Source organism: Phyllobates terribilis, unplaced genomic scaffold (assembly GCF_046119375.1).
Source record: "Phyllobates terribilis strain yellow unplaced genomic scaffold, ASM4611937v1 Scaffold_7__3_contigs__length_470593459, whole genome shotgun sequence".
Lineage (NCBI taxonomy): Eukaryota > Metazoa > Chordata > Amphibia > Anura > Dendrobatidae > Phyllobates > Phyllobates terribilis.
In genome coordinates, this window is record NW_027362767.1 from 115,363,915 (window position 1) to 115,386,569 (window position 22,655).

At 44.4% G+C, this 22,655-nt stretch overlaps 1 protein-coding gene across 1 annotated transcript in view; it reads left to right on the forward strand.

Annotated features, from left to right (window-relative positions):
• Positions 1 to 22,655, forward strand: part of INO80 (INO80 complex ATPase subunit) — a 131,311-nt gene that overhangs the window by 79,560 nt on the left and 29,096 nt on the right. Inside the window, exons 18-26 of the mRNA XM_073639102.1 lie at positions 2,062 to 2,179; positions 6,428 to 6,513; positions 6,685 to 6,852; positions 8,810 to 8,943; positions 11,116 to 11,183; positions 11,468 to 11,561; positions 14,766 to 14,940; positions 16,206 to 16,346; positions 18,357 to 18,582. Of these exons, the coding sequence (XP_073495203.1) occupies positions 2,062 to 2,179; positions 6,428 to 6,513; positions 6,685 to 6,852; positions 8,810 to 8,943; positions 11,116 to 11,183; positions 11,468 to 11,561; positions 14,766 to 14,940; positions 16,206 to 16,346; positions 18,357 to 18,582 (1,210 nt within the window). The remainder of the gene's footprint in view (positions 1 to 2,061; positions 2,180 to 6,427; positions 6,514 to 6,684; positions 6,853 to 8,809; positions 8,944 to 11,115; positions 11,184 to 11,467; positions 11,562 to 14,765; positions 14,941 to 16,205; positions 16,347 to 18,356; positions 18,583 to 22,655) is intronic.

The following is a 22,655-nucleotide window of genomic DNA, read 5'->3' on the forward strand; positions in this document are numbered from 1 at the left end:
GGGGGGCGTGGCTCCTCTGCTTTCTCCCTGGGGGGGCGTGGCTCTCAGCCTTCTCCCTGGGGGCCGTGGCGTGGCTCTCAGCCTTCTCCTGGGGGGGGGGGGGCATGGCTCTCTGCTTTCTCCCTGGGGGGGCGTGGCTCTCAGCCTTCTCCCTGGGGGCCGTGGCGTGGCTCTCAGCCTTCTCCCTGGGGGCCGTGGCGTGGCTCTCAGCCTTCTCCTGGGGGGGGCGTGACTCTCAGCCTTCTCCCTGGGGGCCGTGGCGTGGCTCTCAGCCTTCTCCTGGGGGGGCGTGGCTCTCAGCCTTCTCCCTGGGGGCCGTGGCGTGGCTCTCAGCCTTCTCCTGGGGGGGGGCATGGCTCTCTGCTTTCTCCCTGGGGGGGCGTGGCTCTCAGCCTTCTCCCTGGGGGCCGTGGCGTGGCTCTCAGCCTTCTCCCTGGGGGCCGTGGCGCGGCTCTCAGCCTTCTCCTGGGGGGGGGCGTGACTCTCAGCCTTCTCCCTGGGGGCCGTGGCGTGGCTCTCAGCCTTCTCCTGGGGGGGGGCGTGACTCTCAGCCTTCTCCCTGGGGGCCGTGGCGTGGCTCTCAGCCTTCTCCTGGGGGGGGGGCGTGACTCTCAGCCTTCTCCCTGGGGGCCGTGGCGTGGCTCTCAGCCTTCTCCCTGGGGGCCGTGGCGTGGCTCTCAGCCTTCTCCCTGGGGGCCGTGGCGTGGCTCTCAGCTTTCTCCCTGGGGGATGTGGCTCTCAGCCTTTTCCAGGCTGTAGAGACCAAAAAATTAGCACTAGATAAAAAGGACAATATCTCTGGAACCATATGGTGAACTTAATAAGAATGGAATTGTCAGCAGAAATAAAATAAGAACAAAAACTGGACACTTTTGACAGGTCTGGCGCTACTTCATATTGATCACAGAGCTGTCGTCAGATTTCTTAATACAAACTATACATTCTTAAATAAATCTCATGCCTGATTAAACAGATTTTTAGTACAAATGTTTATATCTTGAACCCTGTAGCTAATGCGCATGTTAGTGATTAAACAATTATGTGTATGTGTGTATATATATATATATATATATATATATAATATTTAATGAGTCGGGGGCCACCGTTTTTTTTTCTAGAACATTATCTGGTGTCAGACAGTATGAAAAATAGGTGGCCCCGACTCATTAACTCTGGCGTTGTACATGGTCGTCTTAATGAAGGGGCATGAAAATTGTCAAAAGTCACAATTTTTGCAACATGTTTTGTAAATTGTGCAAGGTCAGCATCAAACAAGCGTATGACAAGTACACGGCCTGGCCCAACAGCGATTGTAAACGGCTTTATTGATCCCTCTAATCCTGCCATTTTGAATCATGAAACCTACATATGTTATATACTTGTCTGAAACGGGCCTAATGTTGTTGGGCATATATATAGATGGATGGCCAGACCGACAGACAGACGTCTCATGCCTCTTGCCACCTTTATCATTGTGAAAGGAAATCTATACCAGGATTTTCTGTGTAATCTGAGATAAGTATGATGTAGGGGCTGAAGCCCAATTCTAATGATGTGTGACTTGCTGGGCTGTGTGCTATCATTTTGATACAATCCCTGTTTTCTCTGCTGCAGATATAGCGTTGCCCAGAATACTGAGCTCTGTATAACCCCGCCCACATCACTGATTGGCCGATTTGTACATTGATAGGAAGCTGCTACAGTGGTGGGGACGGGGTTACATAGAGCTGGAGGACTAGGAGACACAAGACCCCCTAGTCCTTTAATAATAATAATCTCCTGCTGATAAAACATTGATTTATATTGAAACAAGAATACACAACCTAGTAAGTGACACATCACTGGAATCAGGGTCTATGTCACCACATCATGCTGCTCTCCGATTACATAGAAATAACCTGCTGTCAGATTCTCTTGAATTATGGACACCCATTGTAAACTAAACTTGCATGCACAGGTCTTGTAAGCCTCCTCACTGTATGACTGCAGTTGCCTTGTATCCCGGAAGGAATAGTGTTTTTGCTCCTCATGCAATCAATCTGAACATGTTCTTCTTCCTAGCTTTGGGCCCTGTTGCATTTCATTATGCCTACTTTGTTCGATTCTCATGATGAATTTAACGAGTGGTTTTCCAAGGACATAGAAAGCCATGCAGAGAACAAGTCTGCCATTGATGAGAGTAAGTCATTATGGGACTTTTGGTACATCTTTTTGTTATTTCTATGTTTATGAGCATCAAAGGAGCAAACCTAAAATACAAGTTCATATAAGAAAACTATTTATTTAAGGGGTTGTCCTCTTTTGGGAAACTTTTTTTTCCCTCTTAATTGCATGTATTTTTGTCTTACAATAATTTTTGTAATTAGTTTTCATGAATAATTTGGCCCTGTTTGCCTTCGGGAGCCTCTGTTTTGCATTGTCTTTTGTTGGCTGCAGAACAGGGTAACGGAGAATCTGTCAGTGAGCTTAATCTTGGGGAAAAAAAAAAAAAAATTCTCACTGGAAAAAATAAATACATTTTTTTTTTAAATTATTAAAAGCTTTGACCTTACATATACTCCTCAACATTGAAATTACAATGCCAAGAAGGAAACTTGATGGGATTATGGAAATCATAGGATGGATAGAAATATTAATGATGACAAAATGGAAACAAAATGTTCATAATATTTGGATTTATTCATTATGAAGTATGAGCGCTACATGCAGAAATCCCTGCACTTACAGCCTTGGCTGCTATCAATGAGGTTATTAATGGTCGTCTTCCGTGTCCTGCCGTGTGCCTAAACAGTCGTTTGTGACCACATATGGTTTACTGTCGTGTTTGGGAGAAGTTTCGTAACAAATTGTGACATCCTTTTTCTCCTACTACCCCTTGTGAAAATGAAAAATGTCAAGCTAAATCAACCTCTTAGCAGGAAAAATGTAAAAATGTTTTGTTTTTTTTCTTCCACTTTGCACTAGTTTTTGAGAATCACCTGAAGGGTTAACAAACTTTCTGAATATGGTTCAGAATACCCGAAGGGGTGCAGTTTTTATTATGGTGTCTTGTTTGGGAATTTTCCAAAAGATAGGCCTCTCAAAGTCACTTTAAAGTGAATCTGGCAACAGGTTTTTGCTAAGTAATTCGAGAGCAGCACGAGGTAGGGGCGGAGACCCTGATTCCAATGATGTACACTGATTAGGCTGTGTTTTGCTGTTTCCACAAAATGAGTGTTTTTTTCAGCAGGAGTTAATCACTGGAGGAGTAGATGTCTGCTTCTTCCGTGCCTCCCACTGATTAGAGGCTTTCTTCCAATATACAGTGTACACAGAAAGCTGCCATTAAAGGGGTGGGCGGGGTTATACTCAGGAAGCTACCAATTAAGGGTGTGGGCAGGGTTATACACTGAAAGCTAACAATCAGTGGTGTGGGCTGGTTTATACACAGAAAGCTACCAATCAGTGGTGTGGGCTGGTTTATACACAGAAAGCTACCAGTCAATGGTGTGGGCGGGTTTATACACAGAAAGCTACCAGTCAATGGTGTGGGCGGGTTTATACACAGAAAGCTACCAATCAGTGGTGTGGGCTGGTTTATACACAGAAAGCTACCAATCAGTGGTGTGGGCTGGTTTATACACAGAAAGCTACCAGTCAATGGTGTGGGCGGGTTTATACACAGAAAGCTACCAATCAGTGGTGTGGGCTGGTTTATACACAGAAAGCTACCAATCAGTGGTGTGGGCTGGTTTATACACAGAAAGCTACCAATCAGTGGTGTGGGCGGGTTTATACACAGAAAGCTACCAGTCAATGGTGTGGGCGGGTTTATACACAGAAAGCTACCAATCAGTGGTGTGGGCTGGTTTATACACAGAAAGCTACCAATCAGTGGTGTGGGCGGGTTTATACACAGAAAGCTACCAGTCAATGGTGTGGGCGGGTTTATACACAGAAAGCTACCAATCAGTGGTGTGGGCTGGTTTATACACAGAAAGCTACCAATCAGTGGTGTGGGCTGGTTTATACACAGAAAGCTACCAATCAGTGGTGTGGGCTGGTTTATACACAGAAAGCTACCAGTCAATGGTGTGGGCGGGTTTATACACAGAAAGCTACCAGTCAATGGTGTGGGCGGGTTTATACACAGAAAGCTACCAATCAGTGGTGTGGGCTGGTTTATACACAGAAAGCTACCAATCAGTGGTGTGTGCTGGTTTATACACAGAAAGCTACCAATCAGTGGTGTGGGCTGGTTTATACACAGAAAGCTACCAATCAGTGGTGTGGGCTGGTTTATACACAGAAAGCTACCAGTCAATGGTGTGGGCGGGTTTATACACAGAAAGCTACCAATCAGTGGTGTGGGCTGGTTTATACACAGAAAGCTACCAATCAGTGGTGTGGGCGGGTTTATACACAGAAAGCTACCAGTCAATGGTGTGGGCGGGTTTATACACAGAAAGCTACCAATCAGTGGTGTGGGCTGGTTTATACACAGAAAGCTACCAATCAGTGGTGTGGGCTGGTTTATACACAGAAAGCTACCAATCAGTGGTGTGGGCTGGTTTATACACAGAAAGCTACCAGTCAATGGTGTGGGCGGGTTTATACACAGAAAGCTACCAGTCAGTGGTGTGGGCGGGTTTATACACAGGAAGCTACCAGTCAGTGGTGTGGGCGGGTTTATACACAGAAAGCTACCAGTCAGTGGTGTGGGCGGGTTTATACACAGAAAGCTACCAATCAGTGGTGTGGGCTGGTTTATACACAGAAAGCTACCAGTCAATGGTGTGGGCGGGTTTATACACAGAAAGCTACCAATCAGTGGTGTGGGCTGGTTTATACACAGAAAGCTACCAATCAGTGGTGTGGGCTGGTTTATACACAGAAAGCTACCAATCAGTGGTGTGGGCTGGTTTATACACAGAAAGCTACCAATCAGTGGTGTGGGCTGGTTTATACACAGAAAGCTACCAATCAGTGGTGTGGGCGGGTTTATACACAGAAAGCTACCAGTCAGTGGTGTGGGCGGGTTTATACACAGGAAGCTACCAGTCAGTGGTGTGGGCGGGTTTATACACAGAAAGCTACCAGTCAGTGGTGTGGGCGGCTTTATACACAGAAAGCTACCAATCAGTGGTGTGGGCGGTTTATACACTGAAAGCTACCAGTCAATGGTGTGGGCGGGTTTATACACAGAAAGCTACCAGTCAATGGTGTGGGCGGGTTTATACACAGGAAGCTACCAATCAGTGGTTTGGGCGGGTTTATACACAGAAAGCTACCAGTCCGTGGTTTGGGCGGGTTTATACACAGAAAGCTACCAATCAGTGGTGTGGGCGGTTTATACACTGAAAGCTACCAATCAGTGGTGTGGGCGGTTTATACACTGAAAGCTACCAGTCAGTGGTGTGGGTGGGTTTATACACAGAAAGCTACCAATCAGTGGTGTGGGCTGGTTTATACACAGAAAGCTACCAATCAGTGGTGTGGGCTGGTTTATACACAGAAAGCTACCAATCAGTGGTGTGGGCTGGTTTATACACAGAAAGCTACCAATCAGTGGTGTGGGCTGGTTTATACACAGAAAGCTACCAATCAGTGGTGTGGGCGGGTTTATACACAGAAAGCTACCAGTCAGTGGTGTGGGCGGGTTTATACACAGGAAGCTACCAGTCAGTGGTGTGGGCGGGTTTATACACAGAAAGCTACCAGTCAGTGGTGTGGGCGGCTTTATACACAGAAAGCTACCAATCAGTGGTGTGGGCGGTTTATACACTGAAAGCTACCAGTCAATGGTGTGGGCGGGTTTATACACAGAAAGCTACCAGTCAATGGTGTGGGCGGGTTTATACACAGGAAGCTACCAATCAGTGGTTTGGGCGGGTTTATACACAGAAAGCTACCAGTCCGTGGTTTGGGCGGGTTTATACACAGAAAGCTACCAATCAGTGGTGTGGGCGGTTTATACACTGAAAGCTACCAATCAGTGGTGTGGGCGGTTTATACACTGAAAGCTACCAGTCAGTGGTGTGGGTGGGTTTATACACAGAAAGCTACCAATCAGTGATGTGGGTGGGGTTATACACAGCTCAGCATTCTGAGCTCTGCCAGATCTCCAGCAGAGAAAACTGTGATTCTATCACAACTGCTGCACCCAGTAAACTAAGTGATACATTGCTGTAATCAGGGTCTCTGTCATTATATCTTGCTGTTATCAGATTACATAGCGAAAACCTGTGAATAGCACAACATGTGACATGTGAATAGCGCCATAGGCTATTATGGCCACATGTGGTATCCATAAAAAAAAAACCTATACCACATGTACTGGAAACATGGACATGTGAGGGAGGCCTTAGCGATGTGTCAATTGCTGTTTTTTCTTATGGATGGACATGAGAGAGCGATGGGCGCTTGACCTATATGTTCTTGTCATTAGATCAGCTTTCTCGATTACATATGATCCTCAAACCCTTTATGCTCAGGAGAATCAAGAAGGATGTAGAAAACGAATTGTCTGATAAGGTAAGATTTTTTTTTTTTGTAAACATTGTTTTTTTTACTGAGCAATGAAATAATTTTTAATTAAAAAAAATATATATGTATAGTAAAAATAATAGTTCCATCGTATATTATTACATAGTATATTTTATTTTTTTAAATCAAACAAGTAATATTTTTTCCTCTAAAATGCAGATTGAAATCCTTATGTACTGCAATTTGACTAGTCGACAGAAATTGCTATATCAAGCCTTGAAGAATAAAATCTCCATTGATGACCTCCTTCAGTCCTCCATGGGCACAACCCAACAAGCACAAAACACCACCAGTAGTCTCATGAACCTCGTTATGCAATTCAGGAAGGTGAGAATGAAAAATGTTTTAGTCTTTATTGATTTCCATAGAAAACAAGATAGCCGGTGGTCCTGTACCTGATGAGCTTTACCCTCTGAACTTCTTTTGCCATTGCAAAAATCCTTTATGCAAATTTAGCATCCGGTTTGCTGGGCCAACAAGAACATCGGGCCACATCTATTGTGTTTTTATTATATAAGGTGCCATGGAGGTCATTGTGTGGTCCTCTGACCAATAAACTGGCAATAGGTTTTCTTGCTGGGAAAATTTGTAGGACCACTCACTAGTTGCATAAGTTTACACTAATTTATCCTTCTCAATGGAATGTCCCTGGGGGCATATGTGTAGTGGATTTTCTGCTGTGGATTTGGGTTATTTTCTGACAAAATAAAATGTTTAATAAACCTAAGAGAGAAACCAATATGTTAGGTATTTTCCCCTCTTCTGCTTGATTTCTCTCTCCCCTAATCTGCTTGATTTCTCTTTTCCCTATTCTGCTTGATTTCTCTTTCCTCTCTTCTACTTCTCTTTTCCCTATTCTGCTTGATTTCTCGTTCATATCTTCTGCTTGATTTCTCTTTCCCTATTCTGCTTGATTTCTTTCATATCTTCTGCTTGATTTCTCTTTTCCCTATTCTGCTTGATTTCTCTCTCCTCTCATCTACTTGATTTCTCTTTCCCTATTCTGCTTGATTTCTCTTTCATATCTTCTGCTTGATTTCTCTTTCATATCTTCTGCTTGATTTCTCTTTTCCCTATTCTGCTTGATTTCTCTATTCCCTATTCTGCTTGATTTCTCTTTTCCCTATTCTGCTTGATTTCTCTTTCCCCTATTCTGCTTGATTTCTCTTTCCCCTATTCTGCTTGATTTCTCTTTCCCCTATTCTGCTTGATTTCTCTTTCCCCTATTCTGCTTGATTTCTCTTTCCCCTATTCTGCTTGATTTCTCTTTCCCCTCCTCTGCTTGATTTCTCTTTCCCCTCCTCTGCTTGATTTCTCTCTCCCCTCCTCTGCTTGATTTCACTCTCCCCTCCTCTGCTTCATTTTTCTTTCCCCTCTTCTGCTTGATTTCTCTCTCCTCTCTTCTGCTTGATTTCTCTCTCCTCTCTTCGGCTTGATTTCTCTTGCCCCTTTTCTGCTTGATTTCTCTCTCCCCTCCTTTGCTTGATTTCTCTCTCCCCTCCTCCGCTTCATTTTTCTTTCCCCTCTTCTGCTTGATTTCTCTCTCCCCTCTTCTTGATTTCTCTCTCCATGCTGTTTTCATCTTCGTTATTGAGCTGTTCTTATCAGATGACTCCCTACACGCTCACTTTCATGCAGGTATAAATGCAGCCTGACAGCCTATTATATGGTCCCCATGTTATGCCAGTGTATAGACACTGAGAGGCAGGTTTCCTCGTCCTCTCTTTCTAGCATTTATTTCACCCTTGACAGACTACTATTGACTGATTTTAGATTTCCGACAAATTACAAGGAGTCTGATAGTTTAAAAAAAAAAAAAAGAGCTAAATGATGCTAGTGGGGAGACGTGGAGACGTTCCCACTTTCCTCTGTTTTTAAGGAGTATTCTCAAGTTTGAATGTTATCTCCTATCTCCTAAGGATAGGGGATGATTTTCTGATCTGGTCCAACCACCATGGCTCCAGCAATCTGGAGAATTATAGCTCTATAGAGCCCCGGCTGAATGGAGCGGTGGTCAGTCATGTGCACTTCTACCCCATCCACTCCTGATGGGAGCGCTTGACTGATCTTTGGCACTCCCATTAGAAAGAATGGGGCGGCATCCATGATCGACCTCCACTCCATTCACCTGGGGCTTTTCATAACTTTAGTTCCCAGGAATACAAGGGGTCATGTCAGTTGGACCCTATTGATCACAAAGTTATCCGCTATCCATTGGATACTTGAGATGGACTTGTGGTTATATTCGTCAGCCGCATTAACCCATTCTTAATTCTTCTTTCAGGTGTGCAATCACTCAGAACTATTTGAACGCCAGGAAACGTGGTCTCCCTTTTACTTAGCACTAAGGCCATACCAGATATCGAAATTTCTCTACCGGCAGGGAAACATAGAATTTTTTAATTACTCACGTAACAGGTGAGTCTAAAAATGTGGTACCAAGCTGAACTATTATGACTTGTAATATTAGTACGGCCAAGTAAGGTGTCTAGGCACCTCTTGAATTGGTGAATTAACCATGACAACTTTCTCTGGCAGAAAGTTAGAAAGTTTTAGTCTCACTTCCCTTACCGTAAAGAATCCCCTTTTGTGTTGGTTTAGGTACTTTCTTTCTTCTAGGTGTATAGGATGGTCCCTAGTTAAGAGTTTTTCATATGTATAAATAAGTCCTGAGAGTGGTTTTAAAAAAAAAAATTAATATGTATATGAGGCATTAAGCACTCTGGGTGTGACAGGGAACTTCATTTATAGCTCGCTGCCTGTGTTATGTCACACACCAGGCCAGGAACTGAGCTATCAATCGAGCTACAGAGGCTGGTGGTGGGCAGGAAAACATTCCCGGGGGCCAGAAGCCCAGGAAGTGCTCTTACACCCCCAGAAAACTTTATGCCTCATTTGCAGAAAAAAGATAGGTAGAGTGATCTGGGCAAAGCAAACATTGATTTATAGAATCTATCAGTGACTCATAAGCTCCTTCAGACTAGTGTATAATACAGACGTGCTGTCCAAGTATAAATCAGACTGCACACTGACCAATGTATGTCTATAGGGCTGTTCAAAAAACAATTTTTTTCTTGGACGCCTCACTGGGGGACACAGGAAATCATGGATGTCTGCTGCCTCCTGGATGCTGACACAAAGAACACATCTTAAGAAAATAGTTGCCTCCTCCCCAACAGGCTACGCCTGGCCTGCAGATACCTAGCTAGCAGATACCCAGCTATGCAGTTCAGCTTAGTGTCACATAGGAGGTAGACACAGAGCTGAATTTCAGACCTGTTTTTGTCTATCAAAAAAGGGGAGGCTGGAAGCCTAAATGATTTATCAAAATGTCTATAAATGTAAAGAGTGAAAACTTTTATTAAAATTCATACAGGCAAATGAGGGGATAAAGAGACAAATGCAAAGAGTTAATATGTGAAAAAATCAGCATGACATGAAGGAGTGTACATATGGATTGAAATTCTATCTAATCTCCTATGTAAATGTACAACTAGACCTGTGTACATAAATGTATACAGGACGACTCCAGGGCAACATGGCTTCAGACTGACCATCTGGACCTAAATATAAGCCATCACGGCTAGAACATAGTATGGCACATAAGAAAGCTTGATAGTAAGTTACCTGCGGCAAGTGCCGACCACTGGAGAGTCCACACCTTGTGTGCGTCAACCCCGACGCGCGTTTCTACACGAGCCTTTGTCAAGGGGCTGCCCCTTGACAAAGGCCTGTGCCGAAATGCTTAGTCTTCAGTCCACATTCTTATACAACCTTTACCATTTCATCAGTAGACACAAGTCTTGGCAGAAGGATACTGCAAGCCTCTCCTTCTGCAATATTATTAGTTTTTCCATCTTAGGCACTGCTTTTCGACTTCTCATGGTTTCCTGTGTCCCCCAATGAAGCGTCCCAAGAAAGAGAATTTTGGTTCTCACCATAAAATTTCTTTCTCTTAGCCTTCCTTGGGGGACACAGTTCCCTGTCTTTGGGTGGTCTTTGTTTTGCTTCTACTGCTTTTTGCACTAACTGAATAGCTGGGTGTCGGCAGGCGAGGTGTAGCCTATTGGGAAGGAGCCACCCTTAGCGTCGACGTTCAGGTGGTAGGAGACTTCCATGGTTTCCTGTGTCCCTCAGTGAAGGCTACGAGAAAGAGATTTTATAGTAAGAACCAAAAATCCTCTTTTTCACACGTGCCAAGTGCCCATGTGAAAAAAAATTGTAACATGCACTAATCTTTTCCATATTTTGGATGACTCGCCTTTACAAGTCTATGGGTGCGAAGAAAAAAAATTGATTCCCATACAGTTCATCCATGTTGCATCCAATTTTTACTGATAATTTGCCATTATTAACCTAGGAAACTCTATTTGATCGTGTACATTTTAAAATGTTGATGTATCAAAATGGATGTCACAGAGACATAAAATCTGGACACGGATGGAAAACGGAGGAATTTCCATACTCTCGTTTGGCCATGGCCTAAAACACTTAACACTAGAAGGGCCAAGGCATTTGAGTATTTCACCTTATTGTGCGTGGACTCGCTGCTGAAACGTCGTGGCTTCTTCTGATTTTGTCTCTCTGTAGGTGGTTACGGACTGTCCTTTCTCCATTTGCACCGGATCACATTCAGCAATCGCTCTTCCATAGGAAAAGTAAGTGACTTGAGTGGGGTGGCTGTTGTTTTTTTTTTATCCTGATATTTTGCATTTTTAGTACGTATAGCACTCGATTTAAAGGGCTTGAAAATGCAATATCTATGGGATATACTATAATAATGTCCCATCGTGGGGAATTGAAATGGTCTGAGTCACCCGATCCTACAACCATTTGTACCTTTAAATCTTTTATCACATGAACAGTGTTCTGTAATGACATTTCCTATGATGCTTGCCATTTTTATATGAATTTATTCTTGTTTTTTTTTGCTAAAACCAAGGGTCAGACGAAGAGAGCTGCTTTTCTTTTCTACGTTTCATTAACATCTCTCCCGCAGAGATGGCCAATTTAATGCGCAATGGACACCAAGCCAGGTAAATGCTAGCTCCTAATGTCTAGGTGAGTGTTAAAACCTTTCTGGGATAGAAAATCCCTGCAGCGCGTGCCCCTATGTGTGGCTCCGCAGATCACCGTTTGGATGGAATAAAGGCCGAGCATGTGCAACTTTGCTCCATTCATTCTCTGTACGACCAAGTAGTATAATTTTTGGCAGTCCCATACAGAATAAGTGGAGTGTAGGTGATCTCCGCACCATTCAGATGGGGCACTGCAACGTGCTCAGGATTGGTGGGGGACTCAATTGTTGGTATCCCATGATCAATACGTCATCCCCTATCTTAATCTTTCTTATTCTTTGAGAATAACTTTTATATACTTGATGCAACCCCTTAAAGTTCATTCCCCAGTGTGGCTGAAAAGGTATGTTGGTAGAAAAAGTCCATTGTTAAAAATTATTTGGAAAAAAGTATAAAAAAATTGGGAATAGCAATAATGGTAGCATATTATTAACATACCACTTAAAGGGAATCTGTCAGCAGGTTTTTGCTATGTAAGCTGAAGACTGAATGCTGTAGGGGTTAAAACACAGATTTCAGTGATGCCTCTCTTATCAAGTTCAGTGGTTTTGTTTGCCTGCAATTATTGTTTTAGCAGCAGGAGATTATCATTGCTGTGACCCAGCCTCCTGGTCTGACACGCCCCCTCCTGTGATAAGCAGCTCACTGTCTATGGACTTTGTACACACAGAGCCTGGTGTGGGTGGGGTTAGCTTCCTCAGCTCTGCTGCATTGCTAAATTTAAAAGCTCTGTTTGTGTCAGAACGGCTGCACCCAGTAATCTAAGTGATAAATCGTTGGATTCAGTTTCTCTTTGCCTACATCAGGCTGCTCTCAGATGAGGTAGAAAAAAACCTGCTGACAAATTCCCTTTAAATGCTAAAAATGAAAACCATAAAAGCAAAAATAATAGCTTGGGAATGAGCAGGCAAACAAACGTCAGTCACGGTGTCCATCAACTCCATAGATATTAGCACATAGTCTGTGCTGATGTCTATTACATCACTGGTGTCTTTTCTCTATATTCCTACTGGAGTTAAGAGATTAGTCTGAACAATGCCTTGACTACTGCAAGAAATGGATGCCAAGGCCACTATATGGCCAAAAGTATGTGGACGCCAGACCATCACACCTTGCAGGACACGTGGTGGTTTTGAACCATTTATTTTACCATATAGTGTACTGAAAGATGGGAATATAATTCCAATTGGGGTGAGGTGGCAAAAAAATGCAATTCTGCCATTGTTTTTTGGGTTACTTGCTTATAGTATTCATTGTGCTGTAAAAATAACTTGGCAACATGAGTTTTCAAGTCAGTACAATTCCAGCGATACCAAACTTATAAGGTTTTTTTTATATGTACACCAGTGTATATTTTAGTGGTGAAAATTTTTCAGCACGTTGTCAAGAAAAAACAAAATTGGCTTGTGTCTTCTTGTGCTGACACCCGTGACTTTTTTAATTTTTTTCTCTTGATGGACCTTTTGTGAGGGTCATTTTTGTATGAATTAGGGAAAAGAGAGTGATTTCAAGGTTTATATTTTTTAAAACAATTTTGAAACTTTTTATTGTTAATTTGAACTTTTAAGTCCCCATAGGGAACTCTATTTAGTAAAAAAAATGTTTCTGCTATGAAGCCCCGCTGCAGGTTGATATTGATATGAGCACCAACATGGCAGTGGACTTCAGTACGCCTCCAGCTGGTAACCACCCATGGTAACTCATGGTGGCTCCCATGCTGTTCCCAACCATTTCGCAAAGTGACCGTAGTATGTAAAGAGGATCTTATCCAGTATTGAACACATTACGCTGTCCTTCGTCATTTCTTATCTCTGTTGTGGAGATATTAGCTTGTAAAGTTTAGATTGTGGTTGTTACCAGACGAGAGATTGTTCTCTGGGGGCGTGTACACCCCCCCCTATCATTCAACGTCATTCAGGGGAAAAAAAAGAAGAATTTCCTGTGTGAGAAATGTAATGACACACAGTCCTGCCCTCCTTCATGATCTCTGCACCTGCTGTGTGGAGAACAGCAGTACTATATGTCATTACAAACACCACCTACAGTAGGTGCAGAGATCACAGAGGAGAGCAGGGCTATAGTAGGTGCAGAGATCACAGGGGAGAGCAGGGATGAGTGTCATTACATGTCTGGCACACAAAAACATGGTTCCAATCTTATCTAGAGGCGTATACTTTTTTTCACATGCATATGGTGCCCTTGTTTCTGATTGGACAGCGTCATGCAGGGGAAAAAGAACACGCCCCCAGAGACAAATCTCTGGTAACTCCCCCTTTTGCTTAACATAAATTATAACCTACACTTTACAAGCTAATATCTCTGCAATGGAGTGGAGAAATTATAAAATAAAAACTATGCTTTACTCAGCTCTGCAGCCATTATTCGATGATGTGGCTAGTTTATCATGCTCAAACTGGTGAAAGTTCATTGTTAAGTAGTTAAACAGCAGTGGTTTTACACAGCTGGCATCTGCCTGGTATGGAGTGGGCTCAGCTACCGAGCCTCGTCCTTACACCTGCATCCGATTGGAAGTATTGGTGCATCTAATGTCAGGAAGGAGTTAATTAAAGAGGCAATCAGTTATAACTAGGGTTTGTCTGTTTTTATGGAGTAATACCATATGTGGGGAAAAAAATTATTTTATAACTGGTTATGTTATGTTGCAGTACCAGTTTTGTTTCATTTATTTTACTTTTCCCGTTAATAAAGCATTTATTTGGGAGAAAAAAATGGTACTTTGGCCCTGATTTATCATAGTGTTTACACCAGAATTCTGGCATAAACACATTGAAATGTAACAGAATTTTTGCATTACATAAAGTTGTGCAAAAATTTTGCCATTTTTGCCTTTTTAACGCCAGCTTCGAGTAGTCGCACCAAAATGGGCAGAGCTGAGACGATGCGTGGCAACATCTGCCTGACAAACTTATTAAAGGTGGCGGTGTTTAGACCACTAGTAATGTCACCTCAGTCCCCGATGGACTGTGCCTCGTAATGACTTAGGCGCATGCTATTCCTGCACGCCCATGCAAACGCCAGGCTTGATGAATGATATTTGACAACACTTTTACAGGCCATAAACTGTTTGTTTTTGTAGTTCTATGTTCCTGCCACTTACAGAAGAAATTGTCCTATTTTATCATGCACTATGATCTGTTGCAGATGGTTAGCACTTTTCATGTCTCTGAAAGAAGCCTACAGGCTCCACCATTCTCGTGTTTGGCAGCAGAAGAGAATGTCGCTTCCAGCACCCTCATCCCTGACTAACAAGGACTTTGTACTATGGGTAGATTTTCCATTAGCTTTTCCTAGGATCCATACTTCTCATCTTCTACAGGTAAAATTCTAAGCAGTCGCACTTGTCCAGTTTATTATACTTGTTGGTTTATATGTCCAGCTGCTTAGAATAGTTCTAATTAAACTAGGTATTTCATATTGCACCTGAAATAAACTACAACTCTCATTATTCCCTTACAGCCACAGGCTAGGGTGCCACAGGGCCCGGCTGTACGTTGGAATTAAAGAACTTGTCTCACTATAGACTCTCCGGTCGCCGCACTTCTTGCCACCTCTCCGGTCGCCGCACTTCTTGCCACCTCTCCGGTCGCCGCACTTCTTGCCACCTCTCCGGTCGCCGCACTTCTTGCCAGCTCTCCTGTCGCCACATGCGCGGCCACCACTCTCCTGTCACCGCACTTCTTGCCATCTCTGCTGTCGCCGCATGCGCGGCCACCACTCTCCTGTCGCCGCACTTCTTGCCAGCTCTCCTGTCGCCACATGCGCGGCCACCACTCTCCTGTCGCCGCACTTCTTGCCAGCTCTCCTGTCGCCGCACTTCTTGCCAGCTCTCCTGTCGCCGCACTTCTTGCCAGCTCTCCTGTCGCCGCACTTCTTGCCAGCTCTCCTGTCGCCGCACTTCTTGCCAGCTCTCCTGTCGCCGCACTTCTTGCCAGCTCTCCTGTCGCCGCACTTCTTGCCAGCTCTCCTGTCGCCGCACTTCTTGCCAGCTCTCCTGTCGCCGCACTTCTTGCCAGCTCTCCTGTCGCCGCACTTCTTGCCAGCTCTCCTGTCGCCGCACTTCTTGCCAGCTCTCCTGTCGCCGCACTTCTTGCCAGCTCTCCTGTCGCCGCACTTCTTGCCAGCTCTCCTGTCGCCCCACTTCTTGCCAGCTCTCCTGTCGCCCCACTTCTTGCCAGCTCTCCTGTCGCCCCACTTCTTGCCAGCTCTCCTGTCGCCCCACTTCTTGCCAGCTCTCCTGTCGCCCCACTTCTTGCCAGCTCTCCTGTCGCCCCACTTCTTGCCAGCTCTCCTGTCGCCCCACTTCTTGCCAGCTCTCCTGTCGCCCCACTTCTTGCCAGCTCTCCTGTCGCCGCACTTCTTGCCAGCTCTCCTGTCGCCGCACTTCTTTCGAGCTCTCCTGTCGCCACACGCGCTGCCACCATTCTTTGTCGCCAGTGGATATGCCATAAATGTCTGTCGTGAGACAACCCCTTTTCTTTTATATTTGCTTACAGTAAAGAATATTATATATAGAAGACATACGCGTGCAATACATAGTTGTATTTGTATTCTTTACTGCATATATTCTTCTTCTTCCTTTAGAACATGGTCTTCACCTGCCATTGTGAGCCAGTCTATGGGTTTACAGATCATGTGATAATTGAGAAAAGCGCAGGTCCAGAACTTGTACTGCGTTGCCAAGTCACTGAGCTGCTGTCGTTCCTGTGTATCTCCTCACCATTGGTAAGAAGCTTTTACTCACTTGTTTTATAACTTTATTGTTAGTATATCGCAGGAAAGAAAATCCAAGGTGCTGTCCCTGCTCTTCCAGCAGCAGAACAGAGCTAAACAGGAGAGCTACACTATAATTGATGGATTGCTCTGGGCATCAGACCAGCTTTCTGTAGTATGAGTGCTTTACTCCCTTCCTGACGTGCGATCCCACTCGTCAGGTGTGGGTTCCATATAAAGTAGTTGTTGCTTTATTTCAGTTCTTTTATGATTACATTTTAGTGATTTACATAAGTGTGTGAATTTATTTTAATCTATGTTTAGGACTCTGTTCACACTGCTGTCGGGTCAGATCCATACAGTTGTAGCCAAAATGGAACCCAACGATTAACATGAATATGACACTTCGAAATGTAGAGTAGCATGTATCTGCAACATGGAAAACATGTCTTTTGTGTACTTGACTTTTTTTAGCTGTTAAAAATATAATGGGTTTTATACATTAGAGGTTGTGGCGTCTTCTAAAATCAGGAGTCCATCACTCCCCTGCCTCCTAGCTTCCTGGGGGATGGGTGCGCTCCTGATGATTTACAGTTTGGACCAGCAGTCACATTGCAGAGCCGCTGGCCTGAACTGTGCGCTTTGCCATCGTGCCAGCAGAGCCTACTTTGCCTCTGCAGCATCAGAGGAGTGCAGGGCCACCGAAGCCAGCCGCGTCCGGCAAGCTTAAGAGCCATTGAAAGCCCTACAGCAAAGTGCTAGGAGACTGGCCGCCTCTGATGGACATAGGTGATCAGTTGTAAACCATAGCATTAAAAATCTCTTTATTCTTGAGAACAGAGTGGATTTTTAGTAAGAGATAAATAGCAAAGTTCGTTTTTACAACCACTTTGCAATTTTAACCATTCAAGAAGATCTGACAAGCCCTTTAAGGAGCCTGTGACCATCTCAAAAGTGGCATGTTTTTGCTCTTTTCCCACTCCTCCCTTGAGTAATATACTTTTTTCTTTTTTCAAATCCGCCATATGGTTGTAGAGATATGGACCTTGATATTTAGTGCCAATTTTATTTAATTTTTTTGTAAGCGGGCGTGGCTCAGAGGGTGATTATGCAAAGCAGCCTAAATACACGCCCCAGAGGATCCCGTGAGCCGCGCCCACAGAGGATCCCGCGAGCCGCGCCCACAGAGGATCCCGCGAGCCGCTCCCACAGAGGATCCCGCGAGCCGGGCCCCCTTATTGGACACTAGGACAATTAGCAATGAATAAAAAACCCAATAGCTCTGGAGCCTTATGGCAGATTTAAAAACATGAAAAGGCAAAATATTATGGGAAGCAGAAGGAATAAAATTAGAGCAAAAACTGTCCACTTTTTATGTTGATTAACGTGTAAGTGTTGCACATGGCGAACATTGATATAATTGCCTTTGTTTTCACAACCTGCTGTGGAATATAGGTGATAAGGCTGCCTGAATTTATATACCTGCTCATTAAAGGTAAGAAATGTGAGAGATTGACCTTGATTGTCCTGTACCTTTAACAACTCCAAAATACCTCAAATTGTGTTGAGGTCTATGGGGTAAGGTTTCTCCTTGTGGAGAGTGACTTACCGTCTCTGGCGTGCCAATGTAAGGAGGCTTATTCGCCGTGCAATGCTCCTCTGGGAAATGTAATATGCAAATTGCCTCTTCAGAAAAGAAGAGGACTTGAACTCTATAGCCAAATCAGTTCTCATACTTTGCACTGACGAGGGGCAATACCCTGAAACACGGTGTCTGTAAATTGAGATTCTGGTTTGGCTTTTATCCTGAGTCATATTGCAAGACTTATTAAAGAGTCAAAAGTGACTTGTAGGATCGCTGCTTCCAACAGGTGGCGCTATAGAGTTCAAGTCCTCTTCCTCTCTGAAGAGGCAGTTTGCAGATCAAATTGTGTTGATAAGTTGGCACCGTCTTACACCATCTAAGGGTCTCTTTTTATGGATGTGAATATTTAAAGAATATTTTGCATTTTACCCTCACAGGTAACTGCAGCACCAATTGACACTTACTGCAATGATCGAAGTGCAGAATATGAGCGACAGATGTGGAGAAATGGGGGAAACACGGAGGTCTCAAAGCTGCTTGTGTTTGGCACCCACAACCATCGAGCTGATTGGCTCATAAGGAATACAAAGCTCTTTCCAGAGAATCCATGTGGTCTTTTGGCAATTCGGCCATGCCATGGTTGGTCGTTTATAAGGATTCCAGGTAGGTCAATACAATTTTGGAGTAAAAAATGTCATCCTCTATGTTGTGTTGGGAAAATAGGGATATTGATCATATGAATAGTGCAATAAAAAAAAATACTCCAAAAAACTCCAGCACCACACTGAGATCCCGTAAAAACAATCCAGTTTCATTCAAGACAGATTTAAAAGCCAACAAGTTCATTCTCATAATTAGATCAACTTCTCTTCCACTTCATAAAAGACAAGCCATTAGAGGTCACCAAGGGCAAGGAATAATTTATATGCCGCTCCACCAGCAGACAGCGGAGAACACTTTATTTGACAGGGCAAGGAACTGGCGAAATGAGAAAAGTGCCAAAGAGGTTGAACACAGTAGGGTAGCTCTACAAGGCCATTCTCTGATAGAAATGAATTAAGACCAAAAAGATTGCAAGAGATGTCAAAGCTACCTTGCGGGAGGGGACATCTCTGCCTTTGCCGGGAGGGGACATCTCTACCTTGCCGGGAAGGGGACATCTCTGCCTTTGCCGGGAGGAACATCTCTGCCTTTGCCCGGAGGGGACACCCCTGCCTTTGCCCGGAGGGGACACCTCTGCCTTTGCCCGGAGGGGACACCTCTGCCTTTGCCCGGAGGGGACCCCTCTGCCTTTGCCCGGAGGGGACCCCTCTGCCTTTGCCCGGAGGGGACCCCTCTGCCTTTGCCCGGAGGGGACCCCTCTGCCTTTGCCCGGAGGGGACCCCTCTGCCTTTGCCCGGAGGGGACCCCTCTGCCTTTGCCGGGAGGGGACCCCTCTGCCTTTGCCGGGAGGGGACCCCTCTGCCTTTGCCCGGAGGGGACCCCTCTGCCTTTGCCCGGAGGGGACCCCACGTCTGCCTTTGGCCGGAGGGGACCCCACGTCTGCCTTTGGCCGGAGGGGACCCCACGTCTGCCTTTGGCCGGAGGGGACCCCACGTCTGCCTTTGGCCGGAGGGGACCCCACGTCTGCCTTTGGCCGGAGGGGACCCCACGTCTGCCTTTGGCCGGAGGGGACCCCACGTCTGCCTTTGGCCGGAGGGGACCCCACGTCTGCCTTTGGCCGGAGGGGACCCCACGTCTGCCTTTGGCCGGAGGGGACCCCACGTCTGCCTTTGGCCGGAGGGGACACCACGTCTGCCTTTGGCCGGAGGGGACAATCTCTGCCTTTGCCCGGAGGGGACAACCTCTGCCTTTGTCCGGAGGGGACAACCTCTGCCTTTGTCCGGAGGGGAATTCTCTACCTCTCAAGGTAGAGATGTCATTCACTACCATCCCTCATTGGTTCCTGTGCATTAGTGTCTCGCAGGCTCTGCAGCACTATGTGGGGGTCACGGATTATGCCGGTTGCGTAATGCTAGCAGTCAGGTAACTTGCCATAATGGCGTCACTTGTATGCAAGCTCTGGGTTTGAGGGTCCAGACCGTGCTTGTGCTGCGGCCTCAATGAGATGATAGATTTCAGAATGGCTGAATGGTTTACAGTGTTGGAGCAGGGGTTATTGTATTGATATGTGGATTATTTGCATCTGGGTACAGCCTGGAGGACAGGATCTCAGGATTGATTGGATGTCACAACAAGTGTCTCATCTCACTTCTTTTATTTAAAGGGGTTCTCCAATACAATAAATCTTAATGGGCCCTGTGTGTTTTTTTTGTTTTTTTTTAAAGCAACACTATAATCTATTGGTGTTTCTTCTCTCCATGTTGTGTCTCCTTCTGGGGAAAAAAAAACATTTTCTTCCTAGAGGGGTCTTAGCATCATCATCGGCCACTGATCTGCTGCAGCATCAGATCTTCCTGTTCATCCAATGGTGTTGCTTTCTTTTAAAAATTATCTTTCACTCTGCAGCTTGGTGTTTGCAAATGACTCAGGAGTAGACCGGTGGGGCGTCACTTCCCTCTGATTAGTCCAAGCCCAACATTCAACATGTAATATGTTTTATCAGGGAAATCTGCTCCTTTCTCCTCCTGGACTGATCTTTCACTCTCAATTCAAAGGTGAAATCTGTGATCAGTGAAGATAAATGTTCACTTTACTGAGATAGGAGATGATAGTTAGTGCTCATAACATTCTATGGAGGATGGAAGGACCTAGAGGCAGACATTCGTCTACAATTTCTCCTAAAGCAACACTTTTTTTTTTAAGAAGACAGGTTGTTAATAGAGTAAATATACAGGTAAATAGCATTAAAATCATGTTGGTCCACTTTACTGGTTCAGCGGCCAATGGTGTGTGCAAGCACTGAGTTCTCCTTCTATTTACATAGATTGTTCAGAATGATAGCAGCACTTAAATTGTTAACAGCCGCAGGTAGAGCTCAGCTGCACCTGTCAGAAACAGATGCTGACTGTCATCTATGCCTCTGCTGCATGTGGAGAGAGTGCAACTCCTAAGCCTCCTCCACACGCAACCATAGAATCCTAGAATGGTAGAGTTGTAAGGGACCTCCAGGGTCATCGTGTCCAACCCCCTGCTCAAAGCAGGATTCACTAAACCATCTCAGACAGATGTCTGTGCTCCCTCTGTTTGAAGACTTCCATTGAAGGAGATTGAAGACTTCCATTGAAGGAGATTGAAGACTTCCATTGAAGGAGAACTCCCCACCTCTCGAGGCCGCCTGTTCCACTCATTGATCACCCTCACTGTCAAAAAGTTATTTTCTAATATTTAATCACCCTGGCTACATGTACATATAGGTGACTATGCGTTAAGATGTTAATACAGTATTTAATTTGGTTATATATGTCTCTGCTTCCTCCCCTGGGCCAAGTGAACATGTGATCTCTGGGTATAGGGAGGGAACAGAACATGCTGAGTCCTCGGAGACCAAGTCAGCTCTGCTATGTAGGCAGGAGGCTGAAACTCCTCTGTAACTGGCTTTAATGTACCAGCCCCAGTTACAGGGGAAATCAGCAATAGAACGATTGTATTAATAAGTTAAAAATCCACCCCCGAAAGGTCTTGACAGAGACAGTTTGTGAAATATATGGCAAAAAAAAAATAAGGTATAAGAAAAAAGCATTTAAAAAAAAAAAAAGACTGCCTGTCTGAATCGCTATACAATATCCAAAAATGATTTCTACGGAAAGGGCAACGTAATGTTTTTAGCCGTCCTTTGTGGTCATAAAAAACGAAATAAGCAAATATGTGAAAAATAGACCTGTAATTTCAAACTTTCTTTACATTTTCCCTGTCAGCAAAAAAAAAAAAAAGGGAATTTAAAAATGACATAAAAATTAATCCCCATGCATCGTAAAAAAGGCAAAAATTGTTTGAATATCTGACTGAGAAATGTTTGTTTAGCACTGTTAAAAGGGTATATGTGATAAAACCCAGAAATGTGCTTGGTCAAATATGCGGGAATATGGCCTGGTCCTGAACCGGTTAAAAAAAAATTAAAATTCCATCTGTTCTCTATAGTACGGTATAGAGTAAAGTGTAAGTGTTCTGTGCAGGTCACTAAAGACTGACTTGACTTTCTATGAAAGTTTCCATATCTGAGCACTTCCTCTGCTACACGGTGCCTGTAATTTATGGCCGTGTCACTTACTTCTCATGCTACCTCTGGTAGTCAGCCGCTCTACTGTCTGACGGAGAGTTGGACTTCTTATCAGGACTGTGGGAATCTCCAATACCTTCCTGTTCTATTGATAAAAAATGGCTGGGACTTAAATGGGAGGAAGTGGCAGAGTTGTTAGCAATCTCAAAGGTTCATTCTGTTTGTGAAAGCGCGACAAGGCACTTCTTATGACCCTATTGTTTTTCTTCTTCTAATGGAGAATGATGGGATAATCCCTAGAGATCCAAGGTTATCTGTCCCAGCGTGTGCTCCTAAAACCTTAGTGCCGTTCTTTTTATTTCCAGGACATTATATTATTTATCTGCCTTAACTTGCCAAAATTTGTAGAAGCTAAAGGACACTTTCATGTATTAGGTTTACCAAGAATTGTATTTTTTTTTTATTCTGATTCCCACTCTAAAGGTTATGGTGCCCCAGTCTCAAGATAGATGCAGGTCCCATCTTTCTGAAAAGCGAGTAGAGCTTAGCGTAGGATAGCATTGGCAAGCTCAGCTTG